The sequence below is a fragment of the Schistocerca gregaria genome, chromosome X (assembly GCF_023897955.1).
Source record: "Schistocerca gregaria isolate iqSchGreg1 chromosome X, iqSchGreg1.2, whole genome shotgun sequence".
In the NCBI taxonomy this organism is placed as follows: Eukaryota; Metazoa; Arthropoda; class Insecta; order Orthoptera; family Acrididae; genus Schistocerca; species Schistocerca gregaria.
The window spans coordinates 740,507,238-740,533,454 of NC_064931.1; the positions used below are offsets into that span (position 1 = coordinate 740,507,238).

The following is a 26,217-nucleotide window of genomic DNA, read 5'->3' on the forward strand; positions in this document are numbered from 1 at the left end:
AAAAACATAACTTGTATACCTACACATAAATTGTGAGGATAAAAATCCTAGGTCAAGATCACTAAAACTTCTTTGTACAGTACCAGTTTCAGCTCACACCTTCAGAATACAGAAAACTGCATAAAAGAGGTTAACAATAACAAAATTGTCAGTCACCTTTCATTTAAACCAAGAGTGGTCATATGAGTGTTGGAGATATATACGACCGATGTTGCACATTATGTAATCGTGACAACCTACTTTTGGTGAGGTTATAGCTTTATACCACTTACCAAACATACTTTTTACATCTTTATTTTTGTCATGATCTATAATAAATAAATACATTAAAAAACTTTTAAAAAACTCAGTGCATATATGACAACAAGAGTGATTCAGCTCAAAAGATTATGATGATTGGTAATGCCTGGTGGCTGATACTCACAGAATAAAGAAATAATTTTTATTGTTGCGTTTCATAGACTGGAAGTTTAGATACGAAATGTATTATGCTATTGTTTGCCTCTTTTATACAATTTTCTGTATTTTAGATCTGAAGATGATTCATCTAGAAGCTGAAACCAGTAATCAATAAAGCAGTTTTAGCAATCTTGACCCAGGATTTTTTCCAAATATTTTAACATAACAGATCATCTGTCTTACACTTTGATAAAGTCAGATAACAGCACAGACATAAATTTTTGCATGTGTATTAAGAGAGGGATAGAATATGTAGTCAAACATGTTCTTATTGAAGGAAGCACCCTGGTATTTCCCTGAAATGATTAAAAAAAAAAACCATGGAAAACCTGAATCAGAATGACCAGACAGAACATGAAATCCCATTCTCCTGACTCTGAGAAGAGTGCCTTAACAAATGCATTACTTCATCTGGTTTACACCTAGTGTACAGTGATCCTTTGTTTATATGCAAGGTGGTCATAACCAGTCTATAAGAGTGTTACAGGGTTCATTGTGCTGAGAAGTTACTGTTAAGAGAAAAAAGTTCAATATGTTTCACTGTTTCTGAGTTAACTTGTACTGAAGTTAGCCAAACTGGCCATTGCATATGCAAATTCAAGCAGACCAACACATATATTATAGCCAAATGTGTGTCCTTCATTTGATTTCCTAAAATCATAAAGAAATTCGACATGGGGTTATAGTAAGGATTGTGTCCAAGCCAAATGCTGGCCAGTCTGTCATCTATGTTATGAGAACAACTGACACTAATTGTACCTGCAGACCACTTGAATTTGCATGTGCAGTGGCCTGATTGGCTAACTTCAATGCTAATTAATTTGGAAATGGTGTAATGTATCACATTTTTTCTTAACAATTATTTCTTCCAAATTATAGCTGATATATCGACAATATAAGGATTCTGATCTGAGCTAGAGGACATGGTGGTCATGTGTACATGCTTGATTATGTGAATGATTGTGTGTGTGTGCTTTTCCTTTACTGATGAAGGCTTTGGTCAGAAGCTTATATGTAAATATGCCACTCTGCAACTCAACATGTCATCTATGTAGTGGGTAGCAATCTATCTTTTCCCTACACTGTTGATATTACAATGTGGAATTTCCATTGTTTGGTTATATCTAATATAGTTATACACTGTTCATAATGTCTCTCAACACATACCACTGCATACACCATACAAATCCAGTTGACTTTAGGCCATGGCCATATTGCCACACCTATGTTACATCTCCATGTTTACCCTTCTGTCTATTTGAAAAACAGGGTTTGCACTCCTCTATGATGAGTAATAAGTTGAGTACAGGAAGATGATGGGACAATAGTATTATGAATAGAACATACGGACAAAGTAAATAAAACTGCACAAATGAAACAAAAATTGGTGGAAAAAAGAAAGTAAAGAGATTTGTTATGTTTAGGTGACTGACTTTATCAGCTGTAGTTTTTTGTTCTCTGTATGTGATTTTCCCACTAAAATATAAGCTTCATTCTGGAGAGTGAAATAATAAAATTAAAGTTGAACTGTGCACTTGTTTCTTAGAACACTTGTAGGCATAAGGACATGATTTAGTACAAAACAAAATGAAATTTCCTTCTTCCATTTCTGAAAATGATGAAGACTCTTGTGAACTTTATTTATCAAGCTGCCATCTGCTGGGTACATTTTGTATGTTGGTTGTAGGAATGAGAAATAAGTGGAGTAGATGAACAATTTTCCTCACAGTAACTCTAGAGTTCACAGAATATCTTGTATTTATATTATGTACCCAATGAAATCATCTGATGTATGACTCCTGCAGACAGAATAACTGAATGTTGCAAAGGAGCACAAACTGTTTCCCACTCATCATTGTTTGATTACATACATATATTCTTTTAAAATATTTTAAATATATAGGTATTTATGAGTCATGGTGTAATATTTCACTTACAACTTATTCTCTTCCACACTGATATCTACACAGCACTGCTTTCGTATGGCATCATATTCTGGGGTAATTCATCGTTGAGTAGAAAAGTATTCATTGCACAAAAACGTGTAATCAGAATAATTGCTGGAGCCCACCCACGGTCATCCTGCAGACATCTATTTAAGGATCTAGGGATCCTCACAGTAACCTCACAGTATATATATTCCCTTATGAAATTTGTTGATAATAATCCAACCCAATTCAAAAGTAATAGCAGTGTGCATACCTATAACACCAGGAGAAAGGATGATCTTCACTATGCAGGGTTAAATCTGACTTTGGCACAGAAAGGGGTAAATTATGCTGCCACAAAAGTCTTTGGGCACCTACCAAACAGCATCAAAAGCCTGACAGATAGCCAACTAACATTTAAAAATAAATTAAAAGAATTTCTAGATGACAACTCCTTCTACTCATTGGCTGAATTTTTAGATATAAAGTAAAAAAAAAAAAAAAAAAAAAAAAAAAAAAAAAAAAAAAAAAAAAAAAAAAACTTAATCATTAGTGTCATGCAATATTTTGTGTAATGTAATTTCTTGTACAGACATCTTTTATTAACCTGACACGTTCCACATCATTACGAAGTGTCGTATTCATGATCTATGGAACAAGTATTAATCTAATCTAATCTAATCTAATCTAACCTGTAAGGTTTTGTTGTCAATAAATAGTTTTCAAATAAATGCTCAGAAGATCAGTCTCTAGTCGTACTGAAGGAAAATGACTGCAATGAAGAAACAGGCTTTAAAGCTTTCTGGATAATGAGTAGTAGCTGCAGAGTAATGATAACTGGGTTACTAGCTTTAGTATACATGTTTTTTGATGGTTATAATTAGTGGATAGCTACTAATGGAGGAAACGTCATACAGTATGAAGGAAATATAGAAAGTTCTTGGCTTGGTCCAGATATTGCACTTATCTGAGGGAAATTTTAGTTAGTTAGTTGTTTATTCATCCATAAATCATTTACAAAATGGTATCGGGCAGGTCATCTTAATTGAAAAAGGAAACAGTTTTTAAAAAACAAGCTAATCCATGCACACATTGATACACTCATGTTCAGAAAAAACAGAATGCCTTGAATGACTAAAGATAGGATGTTCATATTCACAGAACATGTGCATTAGTATGTTCTGCAGATATCATAACCATTTGAACCTTGTCAACCCAGGCATTGTAGCTCAACATCGATATAATGGTGCAACACCACCTATTAGTAAAACGTGTCTGTGGCTCTCGTTGTCACTATAAACTAAAGGTAATGGATCAGTGTGACTGACTTGAGCAGACATGCAGAATGCCTGGCAGACACATGCGTGAACCGTACCATCAAATTGGTGAGTTTCAAAGAGAGCATATTATTGGCATGAGAGAATGTGTTGTGTCCATCTGGGAAACTACTGCTTGTGTGGAACAAAGTGTTTTGGCAGTGCAACAGGTGTGTGCAGAATAATTCACAAAAGGCTGTAGAACATGATGAGATTGGTCAGGTCACACCACCCAGCCCCCCCCCCCCCCCCCCCCCCTCCCGAGAAGATAGACACCTGTAACAGGGTAACACACCGTACAATATCAGGGGTGACAGTCTGTCACTGTTTATTATGGCATAGGTTGTGTGTGTGTCATTCACTTCTCCACCTGCCTTTGATGAAAGTGCAGAAATATGCTAGATGGCCATGATATATGGAATGATGTCAGTGGGGACAAGAATCACATCAGATAGAGGTTTTGGCCGAATCCAGGTTCTGTTTGTTTGAAAATGATGGCTGCATTTTGGTTCACTGCAGACAAGGGGAGTGGCATCATAGTGACTGCATTCACACAAGACATGCAATGCCAGTCAAGACCTTATGGTGTTGCATGCTACTGAGTACAACCACAAATCACAGTTTGTGTGTGTTCAGAGTACTGTGACCTATGTGAATGACATCCTGCAACCTGTAGCAATACCCTTTCTGTGCAACACCACAGATGACATTTTTCAGCAAGAAAGTGCATGACCACATGTTGCTGCATGAACACATGTCTTCTTGGTGTCACAGGATGTCACCCTTTTGCCCTGGCCCACTATATCACCAGACTTGTTGCCACTCAAAAATGTGTGGGATATGGTGAAATGACAGGTGTAGTGCTGTGACCCAGTGCCAACCACCACAAATGAACTTTTGAACCAGGTGCATGCAGCATGAATGGCCAGACCACAGGATACCATTCGCGCCTTATGTGCATCAATGCCATCACCAGGACACATGCTGAACCAAGGGGACTGAAATGCTAATCATTTCTGCAGAACACACTGATGTACATGTCCTTTGAATATGAATGTCCTATCTCTAGTCATTCAAGGTGTTCTGTCTTTTTTTCTGAACATGAGTGTATTATCTTCTGCACTATTCTTCTTATGCACTGCTGAGAAAAAATTAAGCACTGTGAAGAACAGGAGGAAACAAAATAAGACTTCACTGATTGAAGCTGTGTGTGATGTTATTTCAGTGACTACGAAGTTGAGCCACATTTACAAAGAACTTTGCGGCATGATTCCACTTGTCAGTAAGACATTGTAACCCCTCTGCCCCTGTTGCATGCACTGATTCAGTTGTGAAGGGCCATAAAGCTGGTGTATCCTTTCCTGAGGCAAGTTAGCACACAACTGTTATACCTGCTCCTTTATATCCTTGATACTGGCACTGGGACAGAGTTGACATCTGACCTGGTCCCACACATGTTCTATCGTGGACAGATCTGGGGATCTTTGTGGCCTCAGGAGCACATCATCATCCTGTAGACAATTCATAGAAACATGTGCCCTCTGCTAATGAACATTGTCCTGTTGAAAAATGGCACCCCAATACCATCACATGACAGGTAACATACAAGAACACAGGGTGCCCATGACGTACCATTGTGCCATCAGAGTTTCCCAGTCACTACCAGCTGTGCAATTGCTCCCTACACCATGACATCAACAGTAACACCGCTGTGCCTCTCCAAAACATTGGAAGAAAGAGGCCTTACCGAAGGTTACCACCATTCTCACCAACAATGGTTATCTGGGGTAGTGAAGAACTGTTATTTATTGTTGAACACAATGCAACACCAGTCATCAGCAGTCCATGCTTCCCAGTCATGGAACTACTCCTAACACAGCCGTTCACGTTGTGGTGTTAATGGCAACCCACTCATAGGATGGTTATTTCTTATATTGGCTGCTGCTAGTATCTGACCAATTGTACAGGGTGACACAGAACATTGCAAGGAGTCCATTACCTGTTTTCAGATGGCAGGTGCAGATGTAAAGGGCGACAGTGTGATGTGAATAATACAGCAATCCTCCCTTGTAAAGGTCAGACGTGGTTGACCAGAACTTTGACAATTAGTGTGCTTGCTCTCACATTTATTTGCAGTCCCACATGAGGCCACCGTCACATCCAAATGCCCCATAAAAATGTTCAACCAGCTGAACAAATGGAGAACCATAACAAAGCCCTCTCTGTCATATGCTGATAAGACTGCCTCACAGAAGCAAGTGGCATCTCCATATCCTTTACAGTGAGCACTCAACATTTCGTACTGTCCACTTCCCTTACTTACTCTACCAGGCCTGGTAACAATGATAAATACAATCAACACTAATGCACCCTATTGGAAATTCTGTCTGTTACAGAAAATTGCAATTCTCATCATTTGCATGGTAACCAATGCACTGTATGTGTACAAAGTTACATTGACATCCAACCATGTCTCCTGGGTGCTTCACTTTTCTTGCCATACAATGCACCTATTATGGTACTGATATGCAAAGTCGTCAACCTGATAAACAGAATAGTTCCATCTACACAATTTCACAACCTGCTATTTTGTGTGTTTCATTCAATTGGGTAATTGGGAACAGCATGCTTCACAAAATTCTTTGTTTTGAATAGCTTATGACCACAGCAAATTCATCCAAAATTGGTGAATGGTTAACTCAACTCTACATTTTCATTTGAATCAGTAGCTTTTTTTTAATTTTAAAGGAAATGGGTATCTGAATTCAAGGAATTAAGTCATAAAGCCTGCTTTAAAACTGTGATGGTTACTGATGATACTAATATACTGATACAGGGCCCAAATGTATCATTCATGCTACACATAGCCAGAAGAATAACAGAGCACACTACAGCTGTGCCACAGCAAATGGATTAGCCATTATTCATACAAAGACTCATGCTGTGCAATTCCAAACAAATGCAAAAGATGTACAGTTACCAGTAATAGAGTGCAATACGCACTAGATGAGGCTCCATGTGTGAAGTTCCTAGACATTCAACTGGATAACAAAATGAAGTTTGTCAACTTTGTACCTAGAAATTCCTATTACTGTGTTGGCCTGTAGCCAGACTCCTAGACTACTTCACATACTTTTACTCGATACTGTCATGTGATATAACCTGCTGGGGCAATGCAGCTAATTTCAAAATGAGCCAGACTCCTAGACTACTTCACATACTTTTACTCGATACTCTCATATGATATAACCTGCTGGGGCAATGCAGCTAATTTCAAAATGAGCATTTATTCTACAGAAGTGTACAGTAAAAATCTTGTGTAAAGCTGTCACCAAATGTCTTGAGAAGTCTTTTGAGGGGCCTAGGGACTCTAACACTTATATGCCAACTCATTAACTCCCGAGTGACATTTGTGGTTAATAAAAAGAATGAACTTCATTTGGATCTCTGTATTAGTGTCCCTTGCTCCTATAGCATCATACTGTCTCTGTCTATCATATTTAAACCTTGATAGTGTAGGAAAACAGAAACCAGATGGCAGTCATAAGAGTCGAGGGGCATGAAAGGGAAGCAGTGGTTGGGAAAGGAGTGAGACAGGGTTGTAGCCTCTCCCCGATGTTATTCAATCTGTATATTGAGCAAGCAGTAAAGGAAACAAAAGAAAAATTTGGAGTAGGTATTAAAATTCATGGAGACGAAGCAAAAACTTTGAGGTTCGCCGATGACATTGTAATTCTATCAGAGACGGCAAAGGACTTGGAAGAGCAGTTGAACGGAATGGACAGTGTCTTGAAAGGAGGATATAAGATGAACATTAACAAAAGCAAAACGAGGATAATGGAATGTAGTCAAATTAAATTGGGTGATGCTGAGGGAATTAGATTAGGAAATGAGACACTTAAGGTAGTAAAGGAGTTTTGCTATTTAGGAAGTAAAATAACTGATGACGGTCGAAGTAGAGAGGATATAAAATGTAGACTGGCAATGGCAAGGAAAGCGTTTCTGAAGAAGAGAAATTTGTTAACATCAAATATAGATTTATGTATCAGGAAGTCGTTTCTGAAAGTATTTGTTTGGAGTGTAGCCATGTATGGAAGTGAAACATGGACGATAACTAGTTTGGACAAGAAGAGAATAGAAGCTTTCGAAATGTGGTGCTACAGAAGAATACTGAAGATAAGGTGGATAGATCACGTAACTAATGAGGAGGTATTGAATAGGATTGGGGAGAAGAGAAGTTTGTGGCACAACTTGACTAGAAGAAGGGTTCGGTTGGTAGGACATGTTTTGAGGCATCAAGCGATCACAAATTTAGCATTGGAGGGCAGCGTGGAGGGTAAAAATCGTAGAGGGAGACCGAGAGATGAGTACACTAAGCAGATTCAGAAGGATGTAGGTTGCAGTAGGTACTGGGAGATGAAGCAGCTTGCACAGGATAGAGTAGCATGGAGAGCTGCATCAAACCAGTCTCAGGAGTGAAGACAACAACAACAACAGTGTAGGAAAAGACAGATTGGTACTTACCGTAAAGAAGGTGCATTAAGTTGCAGACAGGAACACTCAAAGACACCTACATAAAGCTTTTGGTCACAACGTTCATCAGCAGAAGATAAGCACACAGGATTCATACCCACAAGCAAGCATAACATGACCACCAACTGCAGCATCTCAGGCCGGGATGCAGCTATCATGTGGGATGCGTGCAGCAATCTGGAGGTGGCGGGGAAGGGGACAGGATATTAGTGTGCGGGTTAGGAGAGAGACAAACACTATGTAGGGTCTAGAATGCCAACAAGCGCAGTGTCAGGAGGGTGTGGGGCAGGGAGACGGGGGAAGAAAGCAGCAAAGAAGGAGAGGAATGGGGAAAGATTGGTGAGTGCATTGGCAGAGGGTGGCAAATAAACAGGATGGATGATACGACAGAGGGGGTGGAGAGTTTAGTCTGAAGTATAAGAAAAAAATGCTAATTAACACAGCCATGGCCTACTTCTTCCTATTATTCCAAAAGTGAAAGAACAGGGCAACAGACTTTATTTCTGAAATATTATGTCTATGCCTTTTGAAGAAATTGTTATTGAAAAGATTATTCTTGGGTTAAAGGTAATGTTGTTTGTTTTTTCTGCAATGGTCTGAATGTATCAAATGATACTTCAGTAAAAATGAATCACGACCTACAGATCTGAAACTGAATCAAATAGCACAAATCAAATAATCTTACAGCATGCACACAATTTCTTACCTCAACAGGCTACAATGTTGAAACATTCTAAATATACGTGTCAGTGTGCTTTGAAAATGATCAAAATTTCATAGGCTGAAATATTTAATTATGGGTTTTATTTATAAGATAATGTCTACACTCTATGAGGGGGGATAGTGATTCATAAATAACAAGATTAGTTTTGAACTATGTGTTGATGATGTGGTCATTAGAGACTGATCACAAGCTGAGATTGGAGAAGGATGGGTATAGCAACTGGCTGTGTCCTTTTTGAAGGAGCATTCCTGACATTTACCTTGAACAATTGCTTCACTTTGCACTAGTAATCCTACAGGTTGTTTTCAAGAGGGAGTATGGCACCTTGGACCTAATAATGCAAGAGGTACGACAAATGGTCTGAGACTGAAACTGGATGAAAAAAAAAAAAAAATAAATAAATAAATAAAAAAAATAAAAAATGTTCCTCAATTTTACATGTTACAATGTGTCATTTCTATGCTTTCTCAAAGCTGTGGAGCACAACCAACAAAACCAATATTTAGCTTAGTTAAATTTTTATGAGTCTACAAACTGAAGCTATTAAGTGAAGTGACGTACATGATCACAACACTAGAATGAAATATAGCTTCCCTTGGAAAAGAACAAATTTAATAATTACAGCTCAAAGTCCTGATGTCAATCGTCTGATTTTGTTTAATGGTTTAACAAACTACCAAAAACTCTAAGCACATGTAATGGGATTGATTTTAATCCATAATTAAAATCTTTTCTGATAGAAAAATGTTTATTTCTGACACTGGATTTTAAGATACTGCTTGTAATATGAACTAGTAGCATATCAGCTCTAAGGTATAAAATGCAAAAATTGTAGTGTGTAACATGATAGTGGAACTGAGATGAAGAGAGAGCCATCTGCCATAACAGGAACATACACTACTGAAATGACATCATCACTCATCTACAAAACATACTGCAAATGATGTAACTAAGCTTACTGTACATGTTTTGCTATGGTGCAAAATGTACCAGTGTGATGGGATATTAACAGCATTTAACTACAGAAACTAAGAGACAAGCTAGATTAAATTTTTTTTAATGTGTGTGAGTGAATTTAAGACTGCCTGTTGACATACCATACATGCAGTAGTGATTTGTGGAAGCAGAGACAATACACATGGAAGTGCTGAACTTGCAGTTGCATTGCAGAAGTACCCAGAATTTTTTTTATCACTCTTCAACTGACTATAAGGGATGCATATTCATATACATGCCATCTGCTTGAATATGTAGGGCTAGTGGAAAGGAGGTGCACTATTGGTTTTTAAACTGAGATATGCTCATCACTCATAGAAGCTGGCTGCAGTGGCAAACTCCTTGCTTCTCTGACCCCTGGGTGCTGGAGGGTGAGGGTGATGGGGGAGGAGTGGTGTGGAGAGCCCAGCTGCTGGTCAAGACAATTTGTGCTCTAAACTCTTACTGTCCTTTTTATTGACACATGTGTGGCTGGCAAGCCTCAAGGAGCAGTGGTGGAAGGTCCAGTTGTTGGCTATAAAGTGGTAGAGTGAGTATGGACTAGGAAGGTCCTGTCACACTCTTATTTTTTTCTTTTTAATTCAAGAAGTAATTGTTGCCCCGTTTCCATATCATCTGTGATATCAAGAAAACCACTTTGATCACTTTGAAGCATGCAGTACTGTGTGGTAGAAAACACTGAGGAGTATGGAAAACTATGTTTTTAAATACATTGCATAGCTCCCCTGTTGTTACCCCAGTGGCAGCAGCACAAGTTTGGAGCATATTAGTGAATGAAATGAATTATATACCTCTTCTTTGCAGAAATGTTCATGCTGATATATTTTTTACACATCCGATATAATCATGTAATGTTAGGGGGTACAAACTAAAAGTGCAGGGCAAAAAGTTCATTTTAAGCAAAATATGTATTTCCTGTTGTGGTTTATCGTCCTGAAAAAGCTGGCTATTTGCAGGGAAAATCAACAAAACTTTTAAGAATGGTAAACAGTGTCACATGTTAGTGTGCTTTCAGGGTATGCACTGTGGTGTTAACTATTACATGTTTAAAGCTCCGTATTTATTGAAGTGTGTCTTGTTGAAAAAGTATATATTTGTAGAACACTGAGGGAAAAATCGATAAAACTTGCCGAAAAACTGTAAATAGTGTCATATGGACTTGTGTTTCCTAAAAATCAAGTAGCAGCAAAACCATAATTATGTGTGTTGTCTTAAGAAAATTTGGTAAAACTAGTCATGAAGCCCATATTTATGTGTATCATCTTAAAAAGTGGGAAAAAGAGGAGCTAAGCCCACGTTTATGTCTATCTTCTTAAAAAGTGTTGGAAAATCAGTAAAATAACAATGAAATGTGCATTGTGCTAAAGGAATCTGTAAAAATTAACCATGAAACAATCAATAGCAATGTATGTTGTAGAAAATAGCACTGGGTGCCAAACATTTGCAAAAACTAGGCCAGTGCCGCTGGGTGCTATACTATGCTGGAAATTTGCAATATCATCTGAATTAACTGATGCTACTGCTGCTGTTGCAGCTCGAGCAAGGTACACATTAAGTATGACAGTCAGGATGCTAGGACACTAAGAAGGAGCAGGGACAGTGATGGGAATGTCACCAATAGGAGCATGTTGGGGGCAGTGGGGGTCACAGCGTGGGAGACCTCACTTTTTTTGATTCATAAATTACCATGATTAAAATAACAGTTGCCACTTCAAGCAAAAGGAATCTGAACAACTGGGTAAACATAAACCCAAGTCTCCCCAACCCCCCCTTTCAGGTGCCATCTTGTCCAAAAATATGGTAATTATCATGGCAGTTATTTTTCATTAACTGCTCTTATTTTGACAGTTATTGTCCATTAATTATGTCATAAATAAACAATACATGCACCCAAATGAACACTTTGTTTACACAAGGGTCATTAAATCCGCCTAGTAGATCTGGGTGGTTTGTTTACTCAAGAAGAACAATGCCCTTGTGTTCCAGAAATGGTACATGTGCACAACAAGGTGTTATTCTCAATGAAGAGAACTCTTCAGGCAAAAAAAGTAACATCAGGTGTACCCCAAGGGAGTGTTACAGGTCCATTACTTTTCACAATATATATAAATGTCGCTTGCCATGGTGGCTGTGCGGTTCTAGGCACCTCAGTCCGGAACTGCGTGACTGCTACGGTTCCAGGTTCAAATTCTGCCTCGGGTATGGATGTGTGTGATGTCCTCAGGTTAGTTAGGTTTAAGTAGTTCTAAGTTCTAGGGGACTGATGACCTCCGATGTTGAGTCCCATAGTGCTCAGAGCCATTTGAACTATTTATATAAATGTCCTAGTAAACCACATTGGAAGTTCCATGAGGTTTTGTAGATCATGCTGTTGTATACAGATAAGTAAAAACTCTTGACAATTTTAGTGAAATGCAGAAGACATGCAAAGAATTGACACTTGGTGCAGGGAGCTGCAATTGAGCATAATGATAAATAAAGATAAATTATTATCATATGATTACATGATTGCAGAGCAATCACTGTATGTAGTTACTTCTAAAAATATTTAGGTGTCAGCATACAGAGTGAATTAAAGGTGAACAACCACATAAAACATATTACATGAAATGCAGATGCCAGCCTGAGATTCATTACAAGAATCTTCAGGAAATGTAGTCCATCTACAAAGGAGGCAGCTAACAAAACCCTTGTTCAACCATTGCTCAAATATTGCTCATCAGTATGGAATCCTTGCCAAGTAGGATCAATAGAGGAAACAGAGAAGACCCAAAGAAAAGCAACATTTTTCATTACAAGTTCATTTAGTAAGCACAAAAGGGGCATGGTGATGATCAACCAACTCCAGTGGCAGATTCTGCAAGAGAACCATCATTTTGTGGTTTATTGTTAAAAGTTCAGAAAGCATAGGTTCCTAGAAGAGTAAACAAATAATTCCTTATTCCTAGATATATAACATGAAGATAAAATTGGAGAGGTCTGAACCCTCATGGAAATTTACCAGAATCATTCTTGCCATGAACCTTTCATGACTGTTACAGGAAAGGCAGGAGTTGATTGTGGTACACTAAGTACCCTCCACCACCCACAAGTTCGTTTGTGGAGTAAGGCTGTATCTTTCCCCTAGATGTGCATGCTTCTAGACTCCTGACTAGACTAGTCATTACTGCTTTCCCATTTTGCATTTCCTGTCAGTCTCATTTTGTTGATGTCTACATTCCCTTTTATCAACTTCATTTCCTGTGTATTTCTATTTTCTCCTTTCCTTCATTATTTCATCTCTCATGCCTGCCCATTCATCTCTTGTCATGTTCCTTACCCTTATTTCAGTCAGTTGCTCACTAATGATCCCTTTGAAACTGTGGACCTCTGGTTTCTCCAACTAATCCAAATCTCATCTCTAAATATCCCACATTAATACAGTTTCTTCAGTTTTAGTCTACAGTTCATACCCAAATTATGGTCATAGCCTACATCTGCCTCTGGAAGTAGTTGGCAGTTTTATAACCTGGCTTAGAAATCTCTGTCTTATCATCTGTCTGAACTCTTCCTATATCTCAATGTCTCTACTATGTATATAATTTCCTTTCATGATTTTGAAATGGAGTATTGGTGATGGTTAAATTATGTTGTGTGCAAAGTCCTACTGGGCAGCTTCCTCTTTCATTCATTTCCCTCCAGTCTTTATTCTTCTACAATTTTTCTTTCTCTTCCTTCTCTTACTACTGATTCTAAACATCAATCACAATAAAATTTTCACCTCTCTGTACTACCTGAACAATTTCTTTCATCTCATCACATATTCTATCAAACTCTTCATCATCTACAGAGCTTGTTGTCATATAAACTTGTACTATTGTGGTTTGTGTTGGCTTCATGTGTAAGCTATGATAATGTGTTCGCTATGGTGTTTATAGAAGCTTGAATGCTTGCCTATAATTTTATCAATTATTGGACCAACTCCTGCATTATCATAATTTAAGTTTGCATTTATAACACAACACTCACCTTACCAGAAGTCTTGGTCTTCCTGTCACAACACTTCACTAATTCCCACTATATCTGACTTCAAACTATACATTTACTTTTTTAAATTCTCTTGCCTACATACCTGATTAAGGGATGTAGCATTCCATGCTGTGACCTGCAGAATGCCAGTTTTGATTTTTCTGATGATGACATCCTTCTGTGAAGTTCCTGCCTGGAGATCTGAATGACAGACTATTTTACCTCTGGAATACTTTACTGAAGATCCACCCAGATAGCTGAGTGCATCAGTGTGCCACAGCCAGGAGTTGGGGTGGCGAGCCTGCCCTGGACCAACCCACCTCACAGATTAATTATGAGGGCTGGTGAACTTGCCAGAGAAGAAGAGGAGATTATGAAGAAGAAATATAGCTGTCTGACTTCAGGAAAAATAACAGCTGTACTTCCCTCTTGCGTTCAGCTGTTCGCTGTACTATCGTAGCAAGGCCATGTTCACTAATGCTTCTAGGTCATATCAGCCAGTCATACAGATTGAATGGGCTTCGCTTTTTATTCAGGATTAGTCTATCCTCTCCACAGATACCCCTTCTTGTGGTTGCATCAATGGTACAGCTGTCTGTATCATTGAGGCATATGAGTCACCCATCCTTAACAATTTTCATGGTTTGTGGGGCTTTTAAAGTGTGTAGCTGTAGCTGACAAAATGAATTAATACAGAACATTAAGAAGGGTGCGCTTGTCTTAACCAGTGCTTGATACATGTACTTTTATTCTGTTTAGGCAACCCTTTGCCAGACACATTGTAATGTCATTTAACCAAAAGAAATTTTAGTCCTTAATTAGTACTGCACTACTCACTTCATAGTCAATGGTAGGAATCAATAGAATTGTGTTGGGTGCACAGCTGTGTGCTGTTATAAGATGTATTTCATTGTAATTTAGTGGCTTCCAGCCTAATACTATAATAATCAGTGACATTGCTTCCAGGTACTGCAGATTATGAATTAAATCATCTTCATTCATTATTTACATGATCATTTGCTTTGTCAAGTTGCTTTCTATCTCTGCTTAATGCTATTCTATATTATTCTTTTATTTTCAGAATTCTCTGTGATTTTAGTATTGCTCAACTTTGTAACTGCTCCTAGGAGAGCCCCAGATAGAGAACAATAGAGTGCTATCCACATGCACAAAATATAAAGACATTGGTAGATTATGAAAATCTTCTTTCATGAAGTCACACAGATGCTAGACTACTCAACCCCAAAAATCTGCTGCAGCATACCAAAATTAGAATTAAATCTAGTACAGTTATTAATATTTCATATTCATATAAAGGACAAATATCTGAATGCCAAAAATTCACTAAAATAAAGAAACCTGCTTAAACTATTTTATGCATAGAACATGTATATGGCTTCCACTGGGTAATGCTGTTATTAAATTCCAGATTACCAGTATGAGAATTTCACACAAATTTCTGTTACAAACATAATATTGATGAAGTTAATAATGTGCACATTTCAATGCAGTTTCAGACAAGTGCACAAAACACAATTTTTTACAATAAATATTTTGAAATGGCGAAGCCTTGTGACATTCAGAATATAATAATTCATCAAAGATTTTCACAAAATGAAGAGTTATTTTCAAATTAATACAAGTAATACAATAATATGTAACTAACATTGTAGAAAATAATTCTGAGCAACATCCGCTTTGTAGTCAGCACACTACATAAAACTCAATGCACACAAGTTCTTCACAAGCTGAAGCAATCAATCTATGAGGAAAACCTATCACATACCAAGTCTAAACTTGAGTCTTGTGGCATCAGGTATTGGCAAAGTCCAGAGTGTACAACTCACAATACTGAAAACCACTCAGTAGACAATAAATGTCACTAGGATACTACTGTAAAGTGTAGTACTACTTAAACAATAAATTGCAGTGAGCCTTATGTTGGACCAGGTGGCCAGCGCACAAGGTATGTAACCTCAAAACCTATCCCTTGGGGCTCACAGCATCCTCTCTGGAAGTCATACGCAGACCTCACATCAGGTGACTTAAGAATACTCTATGGAAAACATAGCAATAACAATGATTGAGGATGACTGTTTCATATGAGTGTGTGTTGACTACTATGGTCTTGAAACTTATAATATTGGATATAATTTTTTTGTTCTTACATGCGACATCTTTGACCTCAAACACTGAGAACCACAAAAATTATGCTTAGACTAACAATCAATCATAAAACAACAGTGATCTGTGCCATTTCCACACAAAACTCCACACTTGTCTGCTAGCACAGTAAGATGGTGCCATTTTGTAGCTGCACTAACAAGTGCTCAAGTTATGTGAATGGTATAGTTGCAGTACAAATGTCTCTTGGAGGGTTTGCATGCAAGCTGCTGTGTAAACTGTGTATAGTGATATCATTAAGAGAATTAGTTCTGTGAATGTGGTCCAAATATTAGGGACAAACTTGTGACATGCTGAATTTGGAAATTAAATTTGGGTCAAGGGCAGAGATTTCATGGATATACTATATAATTTAATAATTCAGAAATATACTTCACTCTGCAATTTACAATCAGTTTTCTTCACTAAATTATAAGCCTATGCTGGAGTATGCTGGACGAAAGAAAGGTTACAATGTTGACGACCCATATCATCATCTGATTATGGTGATGATGATATTTGGTTTATGGGGTGCTCAACAGCGCGGTTATCAGCACCCGTACAAATTCCCAATCTTTACACTGTCCAATCGTGTCACCTTCATGAATGATGTTGAAATGATGAGGACAACACAAACACCCAGTCCCTGGGTGGAGAAAATCCCTATCATCATCTGAATATGTATTTAATTTGGCACTTGACACTGGACTGCTTCAATGTGAAAGTGATTCTTAATGTAAAAACATGTCTTTAGTGAGGTGTGCATGTTGTTCTTTGCCACTTCGTTTTAACCACTTCATTAAAATCCCACATCTGCACTATGAGCACTGATATAGGCACTATCAGGTGTGTAGGATATTTGTGTTTTGTGTTCTTGGCACTGTTGGCTGAAGATGTAATGATACAATAATGTTACTGAATTATGTATAATTTTCCTCTTATGGTAGTTAATATCCTGTTACTTTGCTTCTCTCTATTAAAATGTCACTTGTGGTAGAATGCAACATTTTGAATGGAAATGACAAAGACCACTGTTGTTTTATGAGCGAATGTTATTATAAGCACTGTTTTGTGTGGTTCTGAGCATTTGATGTCAAAGGTGCTCCTTGTTAGTATGGCACCACTATATATTTTTTCTCTTCTAGATCATTGAAAAACCACATGAAAGAATTGCTTGTTTTTTAATTCATTTTTTGTGTAGATTTTATGATACATTGCTATCTTTAATTAGCATTATTTGTTGCCTTATCAGTCAGTGTTAACTGTCATGCTTGGGATTTTCCAGAAAGTTGTCTGTCAATGCCATGATAATCATGACAACAGCGGCAATTTTATTACTATTTATTACCTTTATGTTAGATACTCCATATGAACTTTACACATGTAACTCTTGTAAACGCAGTAATTTCCAGTTGCATCTGCAAATAAATTACCTGAAGCAGAAATAAAACACTAAACTTCCTTCTAAATAAGTGCAATGAATGAAAAATATTAAGTAGCGATGCCTCTCAGTGAATCTGTATGGTACTTTACCATTGGAGGTAGTTTCGATATTGATGTTACTTGATATGTATGATGATATCATAGGTAGTGTTCACTAAATCTGACTTAACACTGAGAGTAATGAAAGAAAAGAGCTTGAAAGACAGGAAACATTGTACCACTTATATAACTGAATACACTAATGCTTCGTAATTTAACCATACTTTTATGTTTGTGATGTATTGTGCATATTGTTAAACAATCTACTTTTTCTCTTATCAAGTACATTTTCTTGTCTAATATCCATATGTTGTGTATTTTAGATGATGTGGGTTGTTTTGCAATGCCAAAAAAGCATTCAGCATTCATGAAAGTGCCAGAATCACCTGAAAGTGTAGATACAAAATTCTGGCTATTCACTCGTACCAACACAACTGCTCAGGAGGTTACAGACTATGGGAATGGTTCACTGCAGAGTACTAACTTTAATCACAGTAAACCACTTAAAGTGCTTATTCATGGCTACAAGGGAAGTGGAAGAGACAAGGGTGCACTGGCAGGTGTAGCAGCCCTTATTAAAAAGGTAAACACTTTTGTTTTCTTCATCGAAACACTTAATTATTTTTAAATAACAGAATTAAAGAATTTGGAAACAAAGAGGAATACCAGTATGAAAAAATAATGTGTCTCATAATGTATTATTTGTCCTGTCCAGAGATAAACTTTTAAGTAACAGAAAATCTGTGCCTGCATAAAATTGTGGAATAGAAAAGTAGTTACAACAAGCCATTCACCAGAGCAGAAATATTTTGGATCATAACATATAGTATATTTCTAAATTTTCTATACAGACTCCTGAGACATGGAGAAATTGCTGGATAGATAATGGTGTGAATAGGGAATTTTGTCCAGAGGTGTCTTGTTGCAGGAACAGACAAGTAAAACAGTGTATTCAATTGTCACATGTTTTCTGGAGAAAACTGATGTTCATATACTATGACTCCAGTAATTATAACATTTGTCTGTAATTAACTAATATAACAATATCTATTCTAGTACTATGGTGCAAGTAAAAGTTATGGTATTTGTGTGACATATTGCTTACTCACAGTCTCTTCCTCCCATTGATGGCCCAAATCTGGTTTATCCACAGCAAAAAGTTAATACTTGACATTGGTATCACATAAATTAGTATTTGCTGTCTGATTTGTTATAAAGTGAGAGACAGAGCCTATATTTTTTTGCACCCTATATGTTAAAATTTCACTTCCTTCATGATAATAGTTTTTATGGGCCTGTTTTCTGTCTATTCTCATATTCACAGTCTTTATAAGATGGATATCAACAATACTGAAGGATATTTGTACTTTGCATCCTGACTATGGTTTCTGAAATTGTGTAGGCCAGTTTTTGTGAGATAGAGTGTCTCCTGAAGTGTTCAAACATAGGATGACAAAGGACAGGAGACTTGGAAGGGTGAACTTAGGCTGAGTGCATCATTTTTCTTGAAGAAATTACAAATTTATTTCAAAATATGTCGGCAAACAGGATGGTAATTAAAACCACAACCTTCTCTTGCCCTTGATATATAATAATGAACAGCAAGTTTATCTTACTCAAGCATTCTTTAAGACAAGAGAAATATCAGTTTAAAGAACAAGCTTCACTTGCACAAACAAATTTAAAACAGAGAAACAATCATTGAAATAACTATTGTTTATCAGAATAAGTAGGCCAAAGCCATCTACCCCCCCCCCCCCTCCCCCACAGGTGCAACTCTTAAAACACAGTAGACAACAAGTTAAAGTCATGCAAACTTTAAAAGGGCATAAGGCCCTTAAATGAAACCCATAAAAGTATTAAGACCCTTAAATAAAACCCACAAAAGTATTACGGTGGAATTAAGTAAAGGTTCCTAAATTAAATTACACAGCAACCAAGAACAAGAATCAGTCCTCTAAGAAAGGGGGCAAATTTACAGTTTTAAGTCTGGTACTCTTGCATTGAGTTGTAAGAACTGTGGAACCAAGTTAGGCCAAGCTGACTATCAAGAACAGTGAATTACAGATGGAATTTAAATGTTCAAAAACTTAAATACAGTAAATATTTGTAAACTCAAGTGCAGAAAAAAGATTTCTAGCTTTGTTACATTAGATCTCAGGACATGGCAAGCTCAAAAAAGCAGTTAATTAAAACCACCCATCATATATAATATATGGAAAACTTAAAATCTGAAGCTGGAATCGAAACTTCAGCAAGAGCTAACAACCCGGGCACAGGCTGAAGTACCAACAGACATCGAATGTGGGCAAGTGCCATGCTAGTTACAATACCATGTTTCAGAAGCAGAGACTGTCAACAAATAGCATACACATTATGACACTTAAGTCAAGAATTTCAGCAATAAGATGTTCATGTGTTTCAAAACCTAATAAAGCCTTTAAAGTAATGTAACATTGGCTAAGCGAATACTTAATTCTAAGTTAAGTGAATAAGGCTTAAACTTTTTAACTGTAAGCATAAATTTCAGTTATTGTACTAAAACTGCTAATATAAAAGGATAAAACACTTGTGATAACGAATAGCAGATTTACTAACAGACATTGAATGTTCTTTTGAAAGCTTACCTGCCTGGCATGGACTTTAGGCTTAACATTTATAAGTGAGTGTGAGGTTGCAGACCCTCAAGAGTTAAACCCATCTAAAATAAATTTAAAAGAACATTAGTCTAAAATGCCAAAATCTGATTCAACACTGTTCAAAACTTACAACAGGTAAGAATGGCTTAAAGCTAAGGAATAACAAATGGAAACACTAATGCACATTAAATACTACCAGCAGAAACAGGGCAGAACTGTTGAAAGGCAAATTTGCCACTACAGTCAGTGGCCCATCTACGGAAACCTTCATGTAACCTGAGATCAACTCAGAGGTTCTAACAGATCAGCTGCCAGTACAAGACTTCTTATATACACATAAATGGAAATCAGTAAGAAAATCGGCAAAGTTCCACTCACAGTTTCAAATAAATTACAGTAACTGCAAGAAAACCACATCTTTCAAACTCCACTGGTGAGGTTCACAGAGGGAATAAACACAATACACATCCTAACTTCTTTAGTACTCCATATGCCATCATTCAGAGCACTATGCCAGCCACCAACACCCAAACTGCACGTGGCAGAACATTCCAGAAAGCAAATTGCTCATGCAGTCCCTTTCCCAAACCCACAAATCAGACATAATTGTTGCTATCATGTATATGACTCCAATTACAGAAAGAGGCTCCAATGGCCACCATGTGAACTGACTGGCCTCACAGTCCATACCTGCTGCTGCCTCGTACCAAGGCCAACTTGCCAACTCGAGCATGGTATCACCTATTCCTCACTTGCAAACAGCGATAAACTGAGAGAATTAGTTCAGCACTCGTGCCTCCTACCAGGACACCAGGCAATCAGAGGATTCAAAGACAACACAACACTGTCAAGGCTCATCCTTCTTAGACTGCCTGCCAGTTAAGATTTTTCAGCATTTATGCTACACCATCTCACCAATGAAAGTCACATTCCATATATCATGCTCAGAAAAGATTTAATTAATTTGCAAATTTTGTACGTATTTTTGCAACAGGTATTTTGTTGTGCTCCAGATCATATTTAGTTGTAATGCTTTCAGGTACTTTTTAGCATCACTATTAGTGATTACAGTGTCATGAACCACTGTATCTCTCAGAAAAATCTCTCTTGATTTTCCTTTGTGCAAGGAGTTGAGGAAAGAAATCTATATTTGGGTCTTTATTTTGCTATTATCCATTTCCATCCCATTCTTCTCAACAAGTGTACTGTGCCATTGGCAGTCTTATTGTACAACCAAAATTTCTATAGGTCTAGGAGGGATCCTTTAATAATATTTTGCTATAGTAGTTGGTTACAAATGTAGTAATTCCCAGATTCATAGTAAATTATGATCATTCTTTCTCACAATGTGTTAACAAATGTGGGAGAGTGTAACTTATTGTTTTATCTGTTTAATTGTGTAAGTGGAAAATTATATACTACTGGTCAACTCTTCGTAATGAATTATAGAGTCTTTGATAGGTGATAGAGGTTTCAAAAAACACCATGTAAATAAATGTCATACTGATTTTTAGGAATTTGTATTGATATTTCATTATGGACTTATATTATTCAGAATCACACTTATATACCAGATGCTAATGGACAAATGCTTAAAAATACTTGCAGTGTAGTATCAATATCATCACATGAAAGATGTCGGCTATAAATAAGCAGAGTATTAGTGGTTCCATCAACTGAGCTCCTGCATCTCTCATGAAATGCCTTGTATTGAGAATATGGCTGCACAATGTATATTATCAATTTGTATGTGGAATATCATGTGGAGTGAAGTGATGAGACATTCCATATTTAAAGTTTATAACAAGATGCAGAATTCATTGACTCACAGTATTAAGTGTGTACCTCTTTCCACTGTAGACATTGTGCATCCAGCCATATCTACAGAATGTGACTGCAAAATCTGTGAATAATTGTCCATTCCAACAGACAAGCAATATCGCATAAAATAATATACACATTAAATGGGGGACTTATGAAATCAGTGCAGTTATATCTGAGACTGACAAAATATTGCAGTACATGGCCAAGGATAGTGTCTATTCTTTAATTGAAGTGACTCCAGTCATTGGTTCCTTGAAGGCTGAAAACAAATAGGTTCAAACAATGAAACAAGAATTCCTATACTACAACCCAATGATAGAGTTAGCAGACCCCTTGAAATCATGGGCTGTCATTGTGTTCTTACTCTTTAGGTGAGGTGATTTTAATGATTGGTCCCTTGATGACTGGGAAAAATAGCTTCATACAATGAACCGAGACTACAGATAGTACAAGCTGATGATAGATTTGGGATATGTTGCAGACCTCATAAAATCATGGACTAATGTAGAATATAGTGGTGTCTTTTGTATTTTATCATGGTATGATTCAGGTGTTGTGATGAAGCTGAATGCATCATAAAATAGAACACGCTATTTCCTGCTGGAACATCCCCATATGTACCACTTCATGGACACATATACCACGTAATACAAATTTATCCTGAAGACAATGAGTCATACCATTTTCGGAGCATTCTGAATGTTTCACCAATAGACTTGATTAGATTAGATTAGATTAGATTAGATTAATACTTGTTCCATAGATCATGAATACGACACTTCGTAATGATGTGGAACGTGTCAGGTTAATAAAAGATGTCTGTACAAGAAATTACATTACACAAAATATTGCATGACACTAATGATTAAGTTTTTTTTTTTTTTTTACTTACTTTATATCTAAAAATTCAGCCAATGAGTAGAAGGAGTTGTCATCTAGAAATTCTTTTAATTTATTTTTAAATGTTAGTTGGCTATCTGTCAGGCTTTTGATGCTGTTTGGTAGGTGCCCAAAGACTTTTGTGGCAGCATAATTTACCCCTTTCTGTGCCAAAGTCAGATTTAACCCTGCATAGTGAAGATCATCCTTTCTCCTGGTGTTATAGGTATGCACACTGCTATTACTTTTGAATTGGGTTGGATTATTATCAACAAATTTCATAAGGGAATATATATACTGTGAGGTTACTGTGAGGATCCCTAGATCCTTAAATAGATGTCTGCAGGATGACCGTGGGTGGGCTCCAGCAATTATTCTGATTACACGTTTTTGTGCAATGAATACTTTTCTACTCAACGATGAATTACCCCAGAATATGATGCCATACGAAAGCAGTGAATGAAAGTAGGCATAGTAAGCTAATTTACTGAGATTCTTATCACCAAAATTTGCAATAACCCTAATAGCATACGTAGCTGAACTCAGACGTTTCAGCAGACCATCAATGTGTTGCTTCCAGTTTAACCTCTATCTTCAATATGCACCTAAATGGTCATCTTTGGAATTTAATCAATGGTCCATAAATTTATAAATCATATTGTTGTATTGGCTATACAGTTATTGGCAGCAACTAACTCAGCAGGGCTGAACATAAACTCAATAGATAAAACATTATTTATCCCCTTAAAAGTACACACTTGTTGCTTAGGAGCACTACAGATGGTGTACAACTGGCACCATATGATCATTTGGCCCACCACAAATGTTGTAATCTATATCACTGAAGTGGTGTGTATGTGCCAATTGATTATACAAAGCAGCTCAGTAAGATGGGCCTCTGTGGAGATGTGGCAAAATGGCAAAAAGCACCTATCATTTATTTGAATGCATGGTGTCTCTTCTTTCAAACGTGTCTGTAAGAACAGACACCATGGATTCATATATGAGTAATTGATTTGCTTAGATGGGTATCAAATCCACCTTCTTCAGTACAGATTTAGAAGTACATCCAACCTCCTACAGGAATCTTTGAGTAGTGAGCACGGAAGACATGGACAGGACTACAGATATGTGGTACTAGATGGGATTGTGGGTTGGCTGAGAGGTGTGCCAAGATAGTCTATGCAGTTGTGATACGGACTGTGTTCTGGGTGGCACAGTGGTCAGTGCAACTGCCTAGCGAGCAGGAGATCTCAGGTTCGAATCACAGCCTGCCACATAATTTCACTCATCGCTGCTGATTCCACATAATGTTCTGATGCAGCTGACATCAGTAATCCCTTTGTTTTACTTTCGTTTCTGCCACTGCTCCTGCAATTTACATATAAGGAGCTATTGTGTTTTGGAAGTGCCCATGTTCACACCATGGATGAAGTTCCCCAATTTGTTACTGTACCAACATTGTCTGTCCAAGGTGTCTAAAAGGAACAGTGTACTGCTTACAGCCATGTAACATGATTTAACAACAGTGATTACAAAAAGATCATAACTGACAGGGAACAGAGGCACATGTCACAGCTTATTAATGACAATCAGTTCCAAACATGACAGAAATTGGTGCTGTCAATGAATACAGGTCCATCTTAAGCAGTTTCCAAGCGAACATCATGAAGGGAACTGCATGTAGTGTATAACTTTTTGTGATGTTTGCATGTGTATCTTTCTGCTTCTATTGCACTATGCAACAGAGGTAGAAAACCACACATATAAAGATTACAAAAAAAAGTACAGGAATGAGCTTGAAAATGAGAATAAATTCTTGATATGCATTGCCCTAAGCACGAAAAACATAAGCAGCTGATGCAGTGTTTCGTTATTTAAATCATGAGGAATGTTACTGCAGTTCACTAATGGAAATGGGAACTGGCAACACGGTTTAGTGTTCATTTGCTGTGAAGAACCATGATCACTACCTGGAGCAGAGCTTCTGAGTTGTTTGCCTCAAACTCCTGTGGTTAAAACAGTATAGATCTAAGAATTTTGCAACAATTAATGCACATATTTCCCTGTTTCTAATCATGTTTTATATACTTCCTTGACGCTTCATTAATGTTAATACAGCCCATGCTGCATGGTGCTATGAGTAGACGATTGTTTTTCTCTAAGGCAAGAAATTCTGGTACTTTGCGATAAAGGCTTTGGTAGTTCAGTATATGAGTCACGCAAAGTAAGTAACGCAATAAATTTTGTTCTAAAAGAAGGTTGGTTTCACCCAGGATTCCAATACGGCAGATTGTTCCCCACTCTTTTGGCTACAAAACTCTATTTTCCAACATAATCTCCCTTGAATGTGATGGCCTTACGTCACATAACTCTTTGAAGCGGGGGGGGGGGGGGGGAGGGGGGGAGGGGGGGGGGGGGAGCTGCACGCCTGCATGGTAACGTAATACTGGTCGACACTGGAGCCAACGTCTTGCTGCGTCAATATTCTTCCCCATACTGCTTCCTGTGGAGTGCATCTCTAATTGGGCCAAAAAGGTAAAAGTCAGAAGGTACGAGATCTGACCTGTGGGGTGGATAAGTAAGAACAGCCTTCAGTTGTCATGGAGAAAGAGAAATTCGTTTGCATTTTTGTGGCGAGTAACACGCTGAATTCGTTTCTTCAATTTGCTGAGGGTAGCACAATACACTTCAGAGTTGATCGTTGCACCATGAGGGAGGACATAAAATAACTACTGGCCATTAAAATTGCTACACCACCAAGATGACGTGCTACAGACGCGAAAGTTAACAGACAGGAAGAAGATGCTGTGATTTGCAAATCATTAGCTTTTCAGAGCATTCACAAAAGGTTGGCGCCGGTGGCGACACCTGCAACGTGCTGACACGAGGAAAGTTTCCAACCGATTTCTCATACACAAACAGCAGCTGACCGGCGTTGCCTGGTGAAACGTTGTTGTGATGCCTTGTGTAAGGAGGAGAAATGCGTGCCAGCACGTTTACGACGTTGATAAAGGTCGGATTGTAGCCTAGCGCGATTGCGGTTTATCGTATTCCGACATTGCTGCTCGTGTTGGTCGAGATCCAATGACTGTTAGCAGAATATGGAATCGGTGGGTTCACGAGGGCAATACGGAACGCCGTGCTGGATCCCAACGGCTTTGTATCATTAGCAGTCGAGATGACAGACATCTTATCCGCATGGCTGTAACGGATCGTGCAGCCAAGTCTCGATCCCTGAGTCAACAGATGGGGACGTTTGCAAG

At 37.7% G+C, this 26,217-nt stretch overlaps 1 protein-coding gene across 3 annotated transcripts in view; it reads left to right on the top strand.

The window, feature by feature from the left end:
• LOC126299241 (pancreatic lipase-related protein 2-like) overlaps window positions 1-26,217 on the top strand; it is a 131,970-nt gene that overhangs the window by 7,860 nt on the left and 97,893 nt on the right. For all 3 annotated transcript variants that reach the window (XM_049991027.1, XM_049991029.1, XM_049991028.1), the window contains exon 3: window positions 17,933-18,192. In XM_049991027.1, the coding sequence (XP_049846984.1) occupies window positions 17,933-18,192 (260 nt within the window). The remainder of the gene's footprint in view (window positions 1-17,932; window positions 18,193-26,217) is intronic.